The sequence below is a fragment of the Stylophora pistillata genome, chromosome 2 (assembly GCF_964205215.1).
Source record: "Stylophora pistillata chromosome 2, jaStyPist1.2, whole genome shotgun sequence".
NCBI lineage: Eukaryota > Metazoa > Cnidaria > Anthozoa > Scleractinia > Pocilloporidae > Stylophora > Stylophora pistillata.
Genome location: NC_142520.1, coordinates 19,652,765 through 19,667,349, shown reverse-complemented (window position 1 = coordinate 19,667,349; position 14,585 = coordinate 19,652,765). Strand labels below are relative to the sequence as shown.

The following is a 14,585-nucleotide window of genomic DNA, read 5'->3' as shown; positions in this document are numbered from 1 at the left end:
ACCAGATACGGAGCGTTGTTTCAACGAAACATGACTCTCGCACTGAGGGACAAGTGTTTTGTCCAACGGTTTTTATTTCATGAAAGTTTGCACATGGAAAAAAAAAAGATTTGCAATGTTTAGTTAGTCTAAACGTTTTATTATCCCGTGTTTTTTTATCAAAACGTTATCGATTTCTAAGCTTAGTTTTCAACGGTTAATTTTGAGTGTCAGTGAAACTGACACATCCCAAGGCCTGAACCAAAAGCTTCCATCTCTGTCACCCATGATCTTTTAATAATTTTGTAATTCTTGAGTCTCATTCAGCGATAGTTATCTTATAAGACGTAACACCTGTTCCCTTATTAGAACTGCTTACCTCAGACGATCGCCACAAACCGCATGATATTGATACAGGCTTTAATAATTAGTCGATGCAAAAGAGATACATTTATCATTCGCAAACAGAACAAACGCAAATCAAGTCTTTATCTCGCAGCTAAATACAGAAAACGTGATTGTAAAATATAACGTACCTGGCTGGCTGTTAAAACAGCCTCACTTTACAGGTTTACAATTCAGGTGAGCGGATTTATAAACAGACTACATGAAATGACTTCTTCCTCTTCAATTCCTCTGAGAAACTGGTTTAAAATATAATAAGGTAAAGCTTTTAATTCAATGTATAAAATTAATGTCAGTCACTAGTCTTGTAATCGAATAAATGTCATGAAAGGGCGACGCCTATTTGTTGAACGAAACAATATTTGCCCAACGAAACTAACCTGCGGACCAGGCGTCTTATTTGGGCGAGTTGACTTTATAGTTGACGGTAAGTCACCTCCACGGTACAAATTTCTTTCTCTCACCGCGTTCCGCTGCCATTAAAGTCAAATATGGCGGCCATTTTTCGCTATGAAAATACTGAGTGCTCGCTCGCCCAAGTTACGCCTACTCTGCAGGCTAACAGAAAAATAATTTGAGTATCCCGTCAGTTGTTCTCTGCGAAAGGAAACAGTTATCATCTATTCATCAAACAGATGAAGCTGCGCGTTGCAATTTAAACTTGTAGATTAACTTCCCCGAAGGGCATGATTCCGTAAAAAAGTTTATTCAAGTAAAGAAATGTAATTGTGCCTTAAAATTCCCTAACGCAAGGAGTGTTGTCCTATTCAGTTTGTTTAAAGCGTGCGATATTAATTAATGGTGTTAATTAAAGGCTAAAAGGTTCAAACACTTAAGCCAGAAAACGGCCGATGGTTGAACCTTTAATCTGCAAAGAAATCTCCTCCACCCCTTCCCTCTCCCCCCACCCCCTCCTCGTAGATTAACCTCCCCGAGGGAGTGACTCACTAGTCGTCAAAGTTTAAAGATTGATAAAACTTAAAACGGAACATGGCCGATGGTTGACCTTCAATCTGTAAAGAAAACTCTAAAGCTTACCAGTAGGGGATGCAAGATATCAAAATCCTATCTTTATAGTTTGCAAATAATAAAAAGAAAACATTCCACTCACAGCTCTGTGTAAACTACTTACTGGTCAGTTTACATCTTGTAATTATCAGTTATTGGAAAACTGCATGAATGAACTATGGGTGCTTTTTGAGATATGACTCTTTCTTTTATGGGATTATTAAGCTCTATGTGGCACCATTAACAACGAAATTCCACACGAGACAAGATGATGCCAGTAGGGCCCGCCATTTTGGAAGTGAGAATATTACGACTACACCGAGCTTCTATTCCTCCCCCTATTCGTGCGTAAATGTCTGTGTCCTTATCAAGTATTTAAAGTGTAGCGATAAGAAGTTTCAGGATAATTTTACGATGGCGCTTTGTTCCTTTGGATGGGTAAATGATCAGTGCGGTGCCGCGTCATGGGCTCTTCACGAAACAGGAATGACTTACGATAATGACGTGACTGCTCGGTTAAAACGCAAGTACAAGGGGTCACGTGCGTCCTCCCCCCCCCCCCCCTGAGGACGAAAGGAAGAGCGGGTGATACCAAAGCTACAAGTGCGGGTAACTCAAAATATCACAAAGAGCTCATACACGCGCACAAATGTTGCAAATGGCTTTTTGCGCGCTTTTCCTGCTAAGAGCGGTCCTCTCGACTTCTCGTCCAAAAAAGTTTTCTTTATTCTGCTTCTTATCTTTGTTATGTTTTACTTTTTTCGTGATCCCGTATCAATAGCATTGAATTTGTTTTTCATCAAACGCGTACATGTTGAATAAGAAAAAAAAAACCTTGCAAACCGCTACTGGAGTTTAAAATCCTCCCCTTGGCGTCGCTTCATTGTACATCGATTTCAATTGATCGTGAATTATGAAAATGCACCGACAAAGCGTTCTTAAATTTAATCAACCTCAATATGTTCAGAGCTAACCGTTTAGACATGTCGTCTATCTCTTAGCCGCCTGTCAAATGAGACGTTTTAATGTTGCCGCTCATTCCCTGCTAATATTCCTTCCGTAGTGTTGGAAACATAATTGTTCTGCCTGCATTTCAACAATTTTCTCTCCGATTTTATTAGCGTTGAAAAAAACTTACCAGATGGGCTTCCAAAAATTCCAAAAAGGCTGCTATGACGAAAACGATATGCCTCAAATGCCGAGTTTCAAAAATGACAAGACAAGAGTTCGGCATATCTCGTTCGTGCGAGCACCAGACATAGAAAACTTTATTGCGAAAATATGTTCATTAATTTTAGATGACCTTGATAAAACTTTAGTGTATCTTTACTTGAGTTTCTCAAAAGAATTCCACGCAATAAAACAGATGGCCAATTAAGTAACTGCGGATATTGTTCGGTCATAACTAAAAACTTTGCATATACACATTCGCATTTTGTGAAAAAAAAAAATTAGAATAGTTTTGAATGAACTAGACATAACAGCGCATGGAAATGGTCGTTGAGTTTCAGTGGCCATTTCGTTAATTAGGCCTCTAAATACAAAAAAAAACCTGCGTTCCCTTTTGTTTCTAATATATTGCTTGGCTAAGAAGTCAAGAGCAGAAAATAAAGGTTTCTTATCAACAAATGCAAGGTTTAAAACATACCATCTGGGCAAGACTGAAATTGTCTGCGGAGAAGAGCCACAGAGATAAGGAACAAGTGGACAAAAACTCCCAGGTCCGTGCAAAGCCAGTTATTATAGCAAAATCTTTCTGCGACGAAATAAATCCTTTACCAGCCCAGCTTGTTAGGTCAGGATGGCTGGATATCAGCCTCGTTCTTGGCGAAAAATTAATTCGGCTAATATCCAGCCATCTTGACATCACGCTTGTTTTTCATACGGAGACAACTTCTTTAAACAAACCCATGGCGTAGCCATGGGTACCAAAATGGGACCCAGCTATGCCAATCTGTTTGTAGGTTTGTCGAAGACCAATTTTTCAGCCAATACAACGGCCTCAAACCTGAACTCTGCGGCCGCTACACTGACAACTGTCTGTCGACGCTACCTCCTCTACCAGAGGGAAGCTAACTCGATTCATAACCGCAGTCAATTCCTTTCACCCGGCTCTCAAATATATATACCTGGGAAATTTCCGACAATTCTTTATGATTTTGAGACATCAAAGTTTCAATTGAAGGGAAAGGTCTATGCAATAGTGTGTATTACAAACCTACAGACTCAGATAGTTACTTGTTGTATCCGTATTCGCATCCATCTCATTTCAAGAATTCCGTTCCCTTTTCTCAGTTTCTAATACTTCATCTTGTATATAGTGATGACTGATTTTTTCCGCAAATCAGATTCAATGAGCCAGTTTTTTGAAAACATGGCTACCCTGTTTCTGTTGTTCAAGCGGGTCACCACCGCGCCCAATTGCAACCTATCGGTCGACTGTCAGCACTACAAACGTCACAGAAGGAAAATTCCGACCGCACTCTATTCACTCTCACATTTCACCCTCACAACCACTCAGTTAAATCCATTATTCTTAAAAATTTTCAATTACTTCAAAACGATCCATAGACTGGTATTATTTTTTCGCAACTTCCACTCATTTTATTTAAACGCGACAGAAACATACTAATGACCAACCTGGCACTTTTAAAGGCATTCGCGCACGATGCAAAACTTGTCCTTTCATTCACAACGCTGAGAAAATATCGGGACCCAAACGATCTTTAAAGATCACTGATCCTTTCACGTAAACCTCTGTGACCGTCATGTATTGCATAACGTGCACTTATTGCAAAACGATATATGTCGTTGAAACAGGAAGACGACTAGGTGACCAACTCCGAGAACATCATCGCGACATAGAAGGGAACGAGAAGGATGCATCAAAACCAGTCACTAGACACTTTAACCTACCTAATCGTTCTAAAAGGCATATGGTAATCTGCGGCCTTTCCTTACATTTAGGTAGCTCAGAAAGCTGCAAAACTCTTGAACAAAAGTTGATCTTTCAAATCGGCACTCTTAATCTCACAGGTATCAACGCTTTTCATTCTACTAATTTATTCGTAATTTTCTTCTTACCATGTTCCCACTAATAACGTAGCTCCTTTCTCTGCATACAGACCCACCACTAATACAATTCTTCCATTCGCTCTGACGAAGGGCTATCGCTCGAAACGTCAGCTTTTTATATTAACTCTTTAAGGTGGCCAATTTACAATTTCAACTTACTTGATGTAACTAAATTACCTAATAACTTTTATAACTCGATACGTCGTCCTGGCATTCTAGGAATGAAACCAGGGCTGAAACTCCGTGGAAAAGCTCGCAGCTACTACAATCTTTCCTTTCCATGAAAAAGTAACTTTTGATTCTAGCTTGTTGCGTTAACTAGCTGTTGGTTTCACGGCCTCTTTCACTTTTATGCACCCGCGAAATGAGTCACAGAACAGGGAAATAAATAAGCATAATCACGTCACGCAATGCATCAAGCCGGGTTTGTCTAGTTCGATTTAATGGTCACAAGGAATTGTTAAGCTTGTTGCTCAAGAAAGTTACGGTCAGATAAAACATAAATGACAGAAAATAATTTGCAGAAGGAGGGCCTGTTCATTGTGTTCCACGTACTAGATCCCAAAGGACATTGCAAACATTCTTACAAATTAGCATGGCTGTACGCGCGCTGTTTTCTAACGTTTTCATTAATGAATCCACAAACTCAATGAGTAATTTTTAGTTTTGAAACCCCATCCCTTGTTACCAAAGTCAGCTTCCTTTCTGTTATCTTCCATCATTTTAAAAGAGGGAAGTTTCGCCACCGTTATTCCAATTCCGTGGTCGGTGTTTGAACAATTTTCACCCCCTCCTCCAATCATGATCACAGAAGCGCTCCAGTCCCAGCCACACCAGAAGCCGACCTCATCAGCAGCTTGCAGGTCACCGCTGCATGAAGCTTGTCCAAAGCCCTCAGTTGTTAGGTACTGTCCACCGTATTGAACTTTGCATTTTCCCAGGCACTTTGTATCGGACCAAACTGAACCGTTTCTGAAGTTACCGTAGCTAGTGATTTTGGATCGGAATGTCTGCCCGCTGAGACAGTTCCCTGTTGTCTGCAACAAAGGAGCGTGTCCAAAGTCATCACTGCGCGTGATCTTAAACTCACTGCCGCTTACTAGCCAGAAGGCTGGCGAGATCATATCCACGTTGATGGACGGATCAGCAGTTTCTCCTGCAGCTTTTGTACTGTCGTACCACCAGTATCCTGAGTCATTCATCCAGTTTTTGGTGTCACTGTTTGAGAATCGAGCGAGAAGAGTCCAGGCCCGATCCAATGATACCATGTGGCAATAAACCTGTAGAGAAATTATGATCCTCATACAAACTTGCATCCTATGATCCAAATATATTCTTCGTGTATTTTCTATAAGTAAAGAGTGATCATTTAGTTACCAGAAATTTCTTGAACTTCATTTTTGTCTCCAGGGACTCCAACCAATATCTACCGCTGACTGCCATCCATTGTTCGCTGGCCTTGATCTCTTCACAAGACTCGGCGGGCATCTCAGGAATAGAGCCTAAAGAGACTTAGCAAAAGGAGCAATAAAATGGTTATCGTTCGATGGCAATTACCTTCTTGATCCACTTACATTTATTAACCAGTCAAGGATCATTTCAACAAGGTATACCCCAATTTGGTCACATCAGTATGCATAATATAGTTTCGAAGTCAACAACTCCTTGGCTGCTATGAGGTTACGTCTGATATGTCAAGTTTTACTCGATAAAACTGGTAGAATGTTGATACGTCCTCACTCTGAAGCTAACATCTTTAAAAATAACGTAGACCACTTCCATCAAGTTCTCATCCCTCTTAGGCCCAACCTCCCTGGTTGAATAGGGGGGACTTGTAGCTGAGCCTCTCCCCCTCCCTCACCACCCTTAACCCTCACCCTCTGCCCATCCCTCCCTACCTCAGATAATCTGAGGCTTTATTATAAGAAACTGCACAAGAATTCTGCGAATTGTGTTGCAAATATATCCGGGTTTCACCTCGGTCCCGCAACCACGCTGACGGAATCCGTCATTTATCATTTCAATCTAGTTATATTGTAATCGACTAATAAACCTTTGCCATCTTTGGATGAGCTTTAAGCAGACCCATTCTTTATGTCTTTCTCTCTACCTCTCTCGCCCTTTCTCCAACCCTACCTTTTATCAAAAGTTGATTAAAGTGCACTACATCAGATGGAATATTTAAATTCTAGATATACGGCTGAAAACTTTTACCTAACAGGACCAATAAGTTTTGATTGTCCAAGAACTGAAAGTAGTTACGTAGATAAGTTTTTCTTTTGTACTTACTTTTTATATAATAATACTTTTTAAGACTATGTTGCCTTTTGCATTCATACCTCTGTTTTTCCACCTTCGCATGTAAAATCTAGTTAAATCTTGGACAAAATCTTCAGGTCTTGCTTCTTTGGTTCTGTTATTCAACTCACAAATTTGATCAGTTTTGACGTAATTGTAGCTTTGACAAGTGAGCTCGCTGTAGCAAAACACCCGACATTCGTACGGATCTTGTACTCGTTTTCTTTTAAAGATGTGACCTTTGAGAGCCTTTCCATTCTCTGAATGCTGAGCGGGCTCACACTGCGGACTAGCGGTCATGCACAGAGGAAGGAAAGATAAAACGCAGAGAGGATAGTGTACCAGAAACATCTGCCTTGAATCGAGATATACTGCAAAGATAAAAAAAAAATTAGTCTAAGTGCCTGTGAATAGCTTGTAAGTAGGTCTTCACCATAAGCAGTGCAAGACTTGAAGGCCGTAGCTAGCATGAGGCAAGACGAGGCAATTGCCTCGTCTTGATTTTGGCCCTTTTTTAATTTTTTTCTTTTCTTGAAGATTGACCTTTCTGAAGAAAAATGCCACGAAAAGTCCTTTAAAGAGCATTTCTGAACCTCTAGATTTCAAAATTTTCTGGGGGGCATGCCCCCAGACTCCCCATAGCGGCTCGCGCCCTCGGCGCTCGAAAATTGCCTCGTCTTTTCCTGAAGTCTGGTTACAGCCTTAAAGACTGGCAGCATCTCTCCTCCCCTTGAAGATTTAAAACGAATCGGGTAAAGATAAACCGCTGCTGACTCGCGTTTCTCGTGCTAGGAAGAGACCTTTACTGGAAACGAACGGGGTATCTGACTTTGGTGATAAATGTTTTGGCCTTTTTTGGATAAGAAATGTTTAAGCGTATTTAAATTTTTATTCATTCGCACAGCGATCAGCGATGTATCGGAACTGTGAGAGCAATAGCCTTGTAATATGAGATATCCTTTTAATACCGTTGTCATCTCCTAATTTTCGTGGTAATTGTCACTTTCTGCGGTTTGTTCTACTTACACACACAGTTGCTTTGAAGGTGTCAATGGTCGATGGGGGGTCCGAGGTGGGGGTGGCTTTGACCAGTAGGCGGTTGATTTCAGTTTGTGATTTTGTACAGGAGTCCTGGACCCCATGTGGAAACAGACCACCAAAAAGGCAATTAAGTAAGACTATAACAATAAAAGAAAAAAAAGAGAAAAGATAAAAATATATAATAAGATGTGTGCGATCAAACTCAGCTGGTAAATTCAGTCTAGCTTAGCTGATTGGTTTCAAAACTCCTCAAAACGCTAACTTATGCAGCTCTCGTGCTCTACAAACTTCCTACTGCTTGCATCCATTTCACGATATGGCCGCACCAAGCACGAAAAATTTCTTCATTTTACATTTTGCCTTTTATCTTTCTTCTGTTTTATTTTTTTTCATGGTCCATATTAATTACATTTGTTTTTGATAAAACGTGTACATGCTGAATAAAATGAAAAAAAAAAACCTTGGAAACTTCTACAGAAGTTTAAAATCTTCCCGTCGCTTTATCGTGCATCGATTTCAGCTGAATTATGAAATGCACCGATAAAGCGTTGTCAAATATAACCAAATTTAATATGTTAATGCTTAGACATTTATGTCGTCTATCTCTTAGCCACCTGTCAAGTGAGAAGTTTTCATGTTCCTGTTCATTCGCAGCCAATATCCCCTCTGTATTATTGGAAACATAGTTCCTCTGCCTTCATTTCAACAATTTTCTCTCCGGCTGATTTTATTAGCTTTGAAAAAACTTACTTATTAGGCTTCCAAAAATTGCGTAATACATAATACAGGAAGGGTACTATGACGAAAGTAATATGCACTGAATGCCGCGCTCTAAAAATTACAAGACAAGCGTTTGGTGTACGTTTAACACCTGTCTGCAATATGTTTTCGAGGTGTATAAATTTTACTACGCATGTTTTCTTCAATTCAAACCAAATTTCAAATAAATATAACACCAGTGAGTAATTTCCTACTCAAAGAGAAGTTCTTATTCCACAAGAGAATCTAAGAGGATGGGGGACAATTTTTCGAGTCCAAACATTTCCCTTTCCAGCTAGTCAGTATATCATTTTTTTATTTTCTTGAGTGCGAGGCTAGCTCTAGGCTCTTCATTGAGTTAGTGCAAGCAGACATTTATACGGAATTTTCGAAAATATGATCATTTTTTTCGATGACTTGGATAAAACTAGTGGATCTTTACTGAGTTTCTCAAAAGAATTCGAGGCTATGTGCTTTTAAAAAGATAACCAATTAAGTAACTGCGGATATTGTTCAGTCACAACTATAAACTTTGCAACTGAAACGCACTTTCGCGTATTGTAAAAAAGAACTTAGAATAATTCTGAATGAACGAAAGATAACAACGCATTAACATGGGCAATGAGTCTCAGTAGGCATCTCGTTACGTAGGCCTCTATATACGGGAATTTCAGTCCTGGAAAATGTACGTTTTGTTTTGTTTTTGATATAGTGCTCGGATGAGAAACTAAGGGTAGAAAAATTAAAGGTATCTTATCAAAAAATGCAAGCTTTAAAAACATACCGTCTGGGCGGGATTGAAATTGTCCGGGGAGAAGAATCACATTGATAAGGAACAAGTAAAGAAAAACCCCCATGTCTGCACAAAGTCAGCTGAAAAGTAATCCTTTCGATGTTTTGGAACTGTCAAGCAAACCGAGGAGCTTAACAGCAGTTTGTTGACTGAGATGTGCCACCAATTTAAGGCTACACTTCCCAGAAACGTGTCAGCCAATCAAATTTGGATATGTGAAAGATGTTTTCCCGCACGTCACAGAGACGCTGAGGTTAATTGATATGTACTGAAGAAGTTTATTTTGTTAGTTTTTTCCTCAGGAGGTTATATCTATCTTTTACTCGCTTTCCCTAAGAACTCCCTTTGTACTTGTTTCAGTAATTAGAAGCAGCATTAAATGACAAATATTATTAGCTAAACTCTGTGAAAATGCAAGCGAATAAAAAAGCCTTTAATTTTGTTTTTTTTTTAAGATTTAAATCGATATCTCTGTGGTTTTCTGATCAAATTTCCTCAGAAATTTTAAAACACAATTTAATAAAACACGACGTCATAAAAAAAGCATATTAGTGGAAATGTTATACAGCAACAGTGTTACTGATTACCCCAAGCGTGCAGGTATGTCTACAACGAAAATAAATGAGAATTTTGTCTTTTAAAATGCCTTCCTGTTTCATGAAAAGCAAAGATTGGAGTAGCTGCTATCTCTTAATTATTTTCCCTCTCGAAGCCAAAATCAACTCGCCGAAATAAAATTAATTTGCATTGGAAGAAATTCGCTGGATAGCTGGTATTTATCATTATCAATCAATTTCATGCCTCGTGGCACATAGGGCGTTCACAGAGCTTTCCCACTCCTCTCGATTGGTTGCTGCGGTCCGCACCTCCCACGACCTCCAACCTGCCTCTTTCCTTTTTTTCTCTACCGTAAGTCTCCAAGTTCAAATGTTTTTGGTCTTCCCCTTCTCCTTTTACCTTCTGGCGCCCAGCTCATAGCAACATTGCAATCATTATTACGATCTTTCCTAACAATATGTCCAATCATTCTGCATTCTAAGGGTCATTCGTAGGCACCTATTATGGAATATACTCACTGCTTTATCTTCTCCTTTGTTCATCTTCTTTGCATTGATCCTCATCGCGTGTCTTTTCTTTGTTGATTTCGAGTCCCACCTGTCTGGCCTCTTTATCCAGCCTTGTTGTTTTATCCTGAATCTGCTCCTTGGTAGATGAGAGCAGGACTATATCGTCCGCAAAGTCCAAGTCATCCAGTTTCGAAGTAAACTTCTATCTAATATCACTTTTACCACTGCCAACTGCTCTTCGCATTACCCAATCCATAACAATCAAGAACAAAAATCCCGACATACTACATCCTTGTTTTACACCATTTTCAATATCAAACCACTCACAAGTTTCCTCCTGATCCTCTACAGCACACTTGAAGTCGTCATAAAATACTCTTACTATCTCCACGATCTCCTCTGGTATTCCATACTTGGCCATATTACCCACAGACTTTCTGTGCTGGTAGTACTCCAAACTTATTACATCGTTCGCAGCGCCCGTGGGCAAGATGAGGCGAATTCTATGTTCTGATTGGCTACCCGAGCGGGCAAGATGGGCTGGGGATGCCCCCATTGATTCCGCGCATGAAAAAAAAAATTGAATTAGAGCTACGTTCATAGATTTTGGACAGTGTCGGCGATGGAAACGGAAACCACGGTAGAAGATAGTTCAAACAAATAAAACGGAGACGATTCTCGTGATTTTGTTGTGCTACAAGCACAGTTGGCTTTCTTTCATGGCTCCCAAACTAGACAAGTCATTCTTAATTCTTGATATAGCGAAATCTTTCTGCAATGAATTAGATCCTTAATTAACTAAGCTTGTTCTGTCAAGATGGCTGGACGTAGGCCTCGTCCTTTGCGAAAAAGGAACCCGGCCAATATCCAGCTATCTTGACCTCACGCTTGGTTAATAACGCATGCTACTTGATGTGTCGCCCTGGTATTCTGGAAAAGAAATCAGGGCTGAAAATCCGTCGAAATGCTCGCAACTGCTACAATCTTTCCTTTCCATGATTTGTTTAGCTGGATTTGTTGGTCACAAGGAATTGTTGAGTTTATTGCTCAAGAAAGTTACGGTCAGATAAAGCATAAAATCATAAATGACAGGAAATTATCTGCAAAAGGAGGTCCTGTTCATTGTGTTTCATAAGCTAGATCCCAGACGACATTGCAAAAATTCTTGCAGATCGGCATGGCTGTATCCTCGCTTTTTTCTAACTAACGTTTTTAGCTTCTTTGCTCGTATTTTTAAGCAAAATATTATGTCTGTAATGACCACAATTCCACAATTAGTTTTTCATCTTTGATATACTATACACTGCGCGTGATTCATGACCTGATTCAACAAAAATTATAGGGGATGCGCCTTCCCATCAACTTTGTTGTGGCTGGCAACTGCCTTCTAAAAGGGGCGTGTTACATATATTGTCCAGATGAGTGAGTGAGTTAGTGAGTGAGAGTGTAACAATAGAATTTCCATCTGAACCCAATTTTGACCCTATTTTTCCCGGTGATACCTATCGGCTTTTTTCAGAGTATCTAAGTAGTTCGACATTCGCGCCCGATAAACATTAAATCCGAAAACCGTTTTGAATCCAGTGAGCTTATTGGTGTAAACGATTTGAGAAACGAATCTGAGTACATTTCCTACGGTCATCATAGTTTGCTATTCTTTTGCAGTTGAACAGCTTAAGATCGTATCAAAATCCATTCTGTTGTTCATACAACATGAAGAAGTCTCCCTGATATCTTTTTTTGATTCTCTCCCATTCCAAATCTTCGTGATACTTTTGGGAGGAATATGCACGAACAACTACAAGCAGAAGTTCAACTTCGCTATTTGTCTAACTTAAATTTGCATTTGTCTCCACATGACTCAGTAGGAATCTCGGGAATGGAACCTAAAGAGACTTGGCAAAAGAAGCAATAGAATGGTTATCGTTCGATAACAATTACCGTCTGGATCAACCTACCTTCTATTGACCAAGAAAAGATCATTAATTTCAACAAGGTATATTCTCTATCAAATCGCATAATATAGTTACATTTTTTTCATTTTTGTACTAGTCTTGAATACAACAATACTGATAAACACTATGTGTTTTTCATCCATACCTCTGTTTCTCCACCGTGGCATGTAAAATCTAGTTTTGTCTTCGACAAAATCTTCAGGTCTTGCCTCTTTGGTTCTGTTATTCAACCCACAAATTTGGCCAGTTTTGACGTAATTGTAGCTTTGACAAGTACTTGTAAATAACTACCGAGTATACCTTCATCATAAGAAGCGCAAGACCCCCGAAGAAGAAGATTTGTAACAAATTGGAGAGTGGTTTGCCGTCGCTGACTCGTATTGCTCAAGGCCTCATACGAAACGCTCGTGCCGAAGTACAAATAACTAGACACAAATCTGTGTTCATTCGGGTATTCTTTTGGAAAGAAACTTTTTTTTGTGCCTGTATTTGCCCAGGTTTTTTAAGAAATTATTGCTACATTTCTTAACTGTTTTATGACTTGGTATTCCAAAGATGCAGTTTTCTCGCATATCTATACAAGGAGCTGAAAACAGTATTTGTTACTTAATGTGAAGCCCTTTTCTGGGGTGGGAGGAGGTAGTGCCACATATTATTGGCTATTGTTTCAAAACTTATCGCTAGACACTATTTCCATTTTTTGATTTTGTTTTGTTCTTTGTTTGAGTTTTGACTGAATTAGACTGTTTTGCGGGTTAAGGGGTTGTAGGGGGGTAAGTCATTTGCCAGATAGCCTGTCTTCTCAGGTCTTGTCATTTTTTTGTTAACAAAAGATTCTAGGCTGAGAAGGCTTTCTCAATTATAAACAGCCTCTAATGCTTATTTTTCTAATCACCAAAAGAAAACAAAAAGTCACTACCGAAGCTTGTTAGCAGATGATACATGGTTGTGTTCTAAACTTGATTTACGGTTGGCGGTTGATTACTGATTTCACTCACTTTCTGCGGGACACCTTAAACAAATAGCTTCACATTTGTTAAACATGATACGACAAAAGTGTAACTTTGACGAGACCGAACTCCGATAAAAACTCGTACCCAAAAAACTTAATAAGTTCCATTTAAGTCTAATAATATAAGTGGTTAGACCTTTCAATCATAAACTCCCAACTTGTGTACATTATATCAAATCGCAATTTCCTCACCTATCCTAAAAGTTATTATGACAGAGCGCGCGCGCAATTCCTAATGAGCAAACATGGTGTAGATCTCTTCAAACAATAACTTCCACTGCCCCCACACTCTGGAACACTTTGCAGTCCGATATTATGAACAGCTTCTAAGTGTCCGTTTTTAAAAAGAAACTGAAAATGTTCTTTAAAAAAGCATTTTTATAATTTTACTATTGTGCCGCACTTGTTAAGCGCTTTTGAACCTTGAGGATACTAGCGGTATATAATTACTTTATTATTATATTATTATCGTCACTATCGACTGCCCAGTGATAAAAGCTACAAGATATGCGTGTTGGTATATGCTTAACACCTGTCAGGAATATGTTTTCCTGGTACTAGAGTTTAACCACGAGAGTTTCCTCCAATGATTTCAACTAAATATAAAACCAGCGAATAATGATATACCCAAGGAGAGACTCTTATTCAGCAGGAGAATGTAAAAAGAAAAGAGGCAATTACTTGAATTCAGATCATTTCTTTTCCAACTAGTTAACTCATCAATTTTTACTTCCCCGAGTGCGAGGCTTTTCATTGACAAAGGCTTTTCCTTGAGTGCGTGCGAGCACAGACCTATCAACGGATTTGCGAAAATATTTCATTCATTCTGGATAACCATGATAAAACTTTAGTGAATTTTTATATCTGTGGTCGTAGAGACTTTGAGAAAAGCTTTCATCTTGAAATATCTCTTGGCCTCACCTGAAGCAACTCTTATACTTCTCTCGTGCTCTGCAAACCTCCTGCTTGCATCTATTTCACGAAACCCATGCGCCAAGTGCGACCAGATTTTTAATTTTACATTTTGATCTTTATTTTGTTTTTGTTCTAGTTTGTTTTTTTCATGACCCATACCAATTAAATTTGTATTGGATAAAACGTGTACATAGTGAAGGAAATCAAATAGACCCTCGGAAACCGCTACTGAAGTGTAAAACCTTCCCTTCGCTTTATTGCGCATCGGTTTTAATTGA

At 39.2% G+C, this 14,585-nt stretch overlaps 2 protein-coding genes across 2 annotated transcripts in view; one reads left to right on the top strand and one right to left on the bottom strand.

Annotated features, from left to right (window-relative positions):
* Positions 1 to 14,585, top strand: part of LOC111347678 (uncharacterized) — a 724,620-nt gene that overhangs the window by 596,642 nt on the left and 113,393 nt on the right. The window lies entirely within an intron of this gene.
* LOC111341251 (uncharacterized) lies at positions 4,479 to 10,846 on the bottom strand. The gene is made up of 4 exons (XM_088747827.1): positions 10,648 to 10,846; positions 6,807 to 7,136; positions 5,845 to 5,978; positions 4,479 to 5,747 (listed from the first exon to the last, which is right to left on the bottom strand). Exons 1-4 carry the CDS (start codon positions 10,844 to 10,846, stop codon positions 5,097 to 5,099), a joined length of 1,314 nt encoding a protein of 437 aa, XP_088603953.1. The 3' UTR covers positions 4,479 to 5,096.

Coding starts and splice junctions, on each gene's coding strand:
- LOC111341251 (XM_088747827.1), bottom strand. CDS start 10,846: ATGGCCAAGTATGGAATACCAGAGGAGATCGTGGAGATAGTAAGAGTA. Junction 7,137..10,647: donor GCGAAGAGCAGTTGGCAGTG/GTAAAAGTGATA, acceptor TTATCTTTGCAG/TATATCTCGATTCAAGGCAG. Junction 5,748..5,844: donor TGAAGTTCAAGAAATTTCTG/GTAACTAAATGA, acceptor ATTTCTCTACAG/GTTTATTGCCACATGGTATC.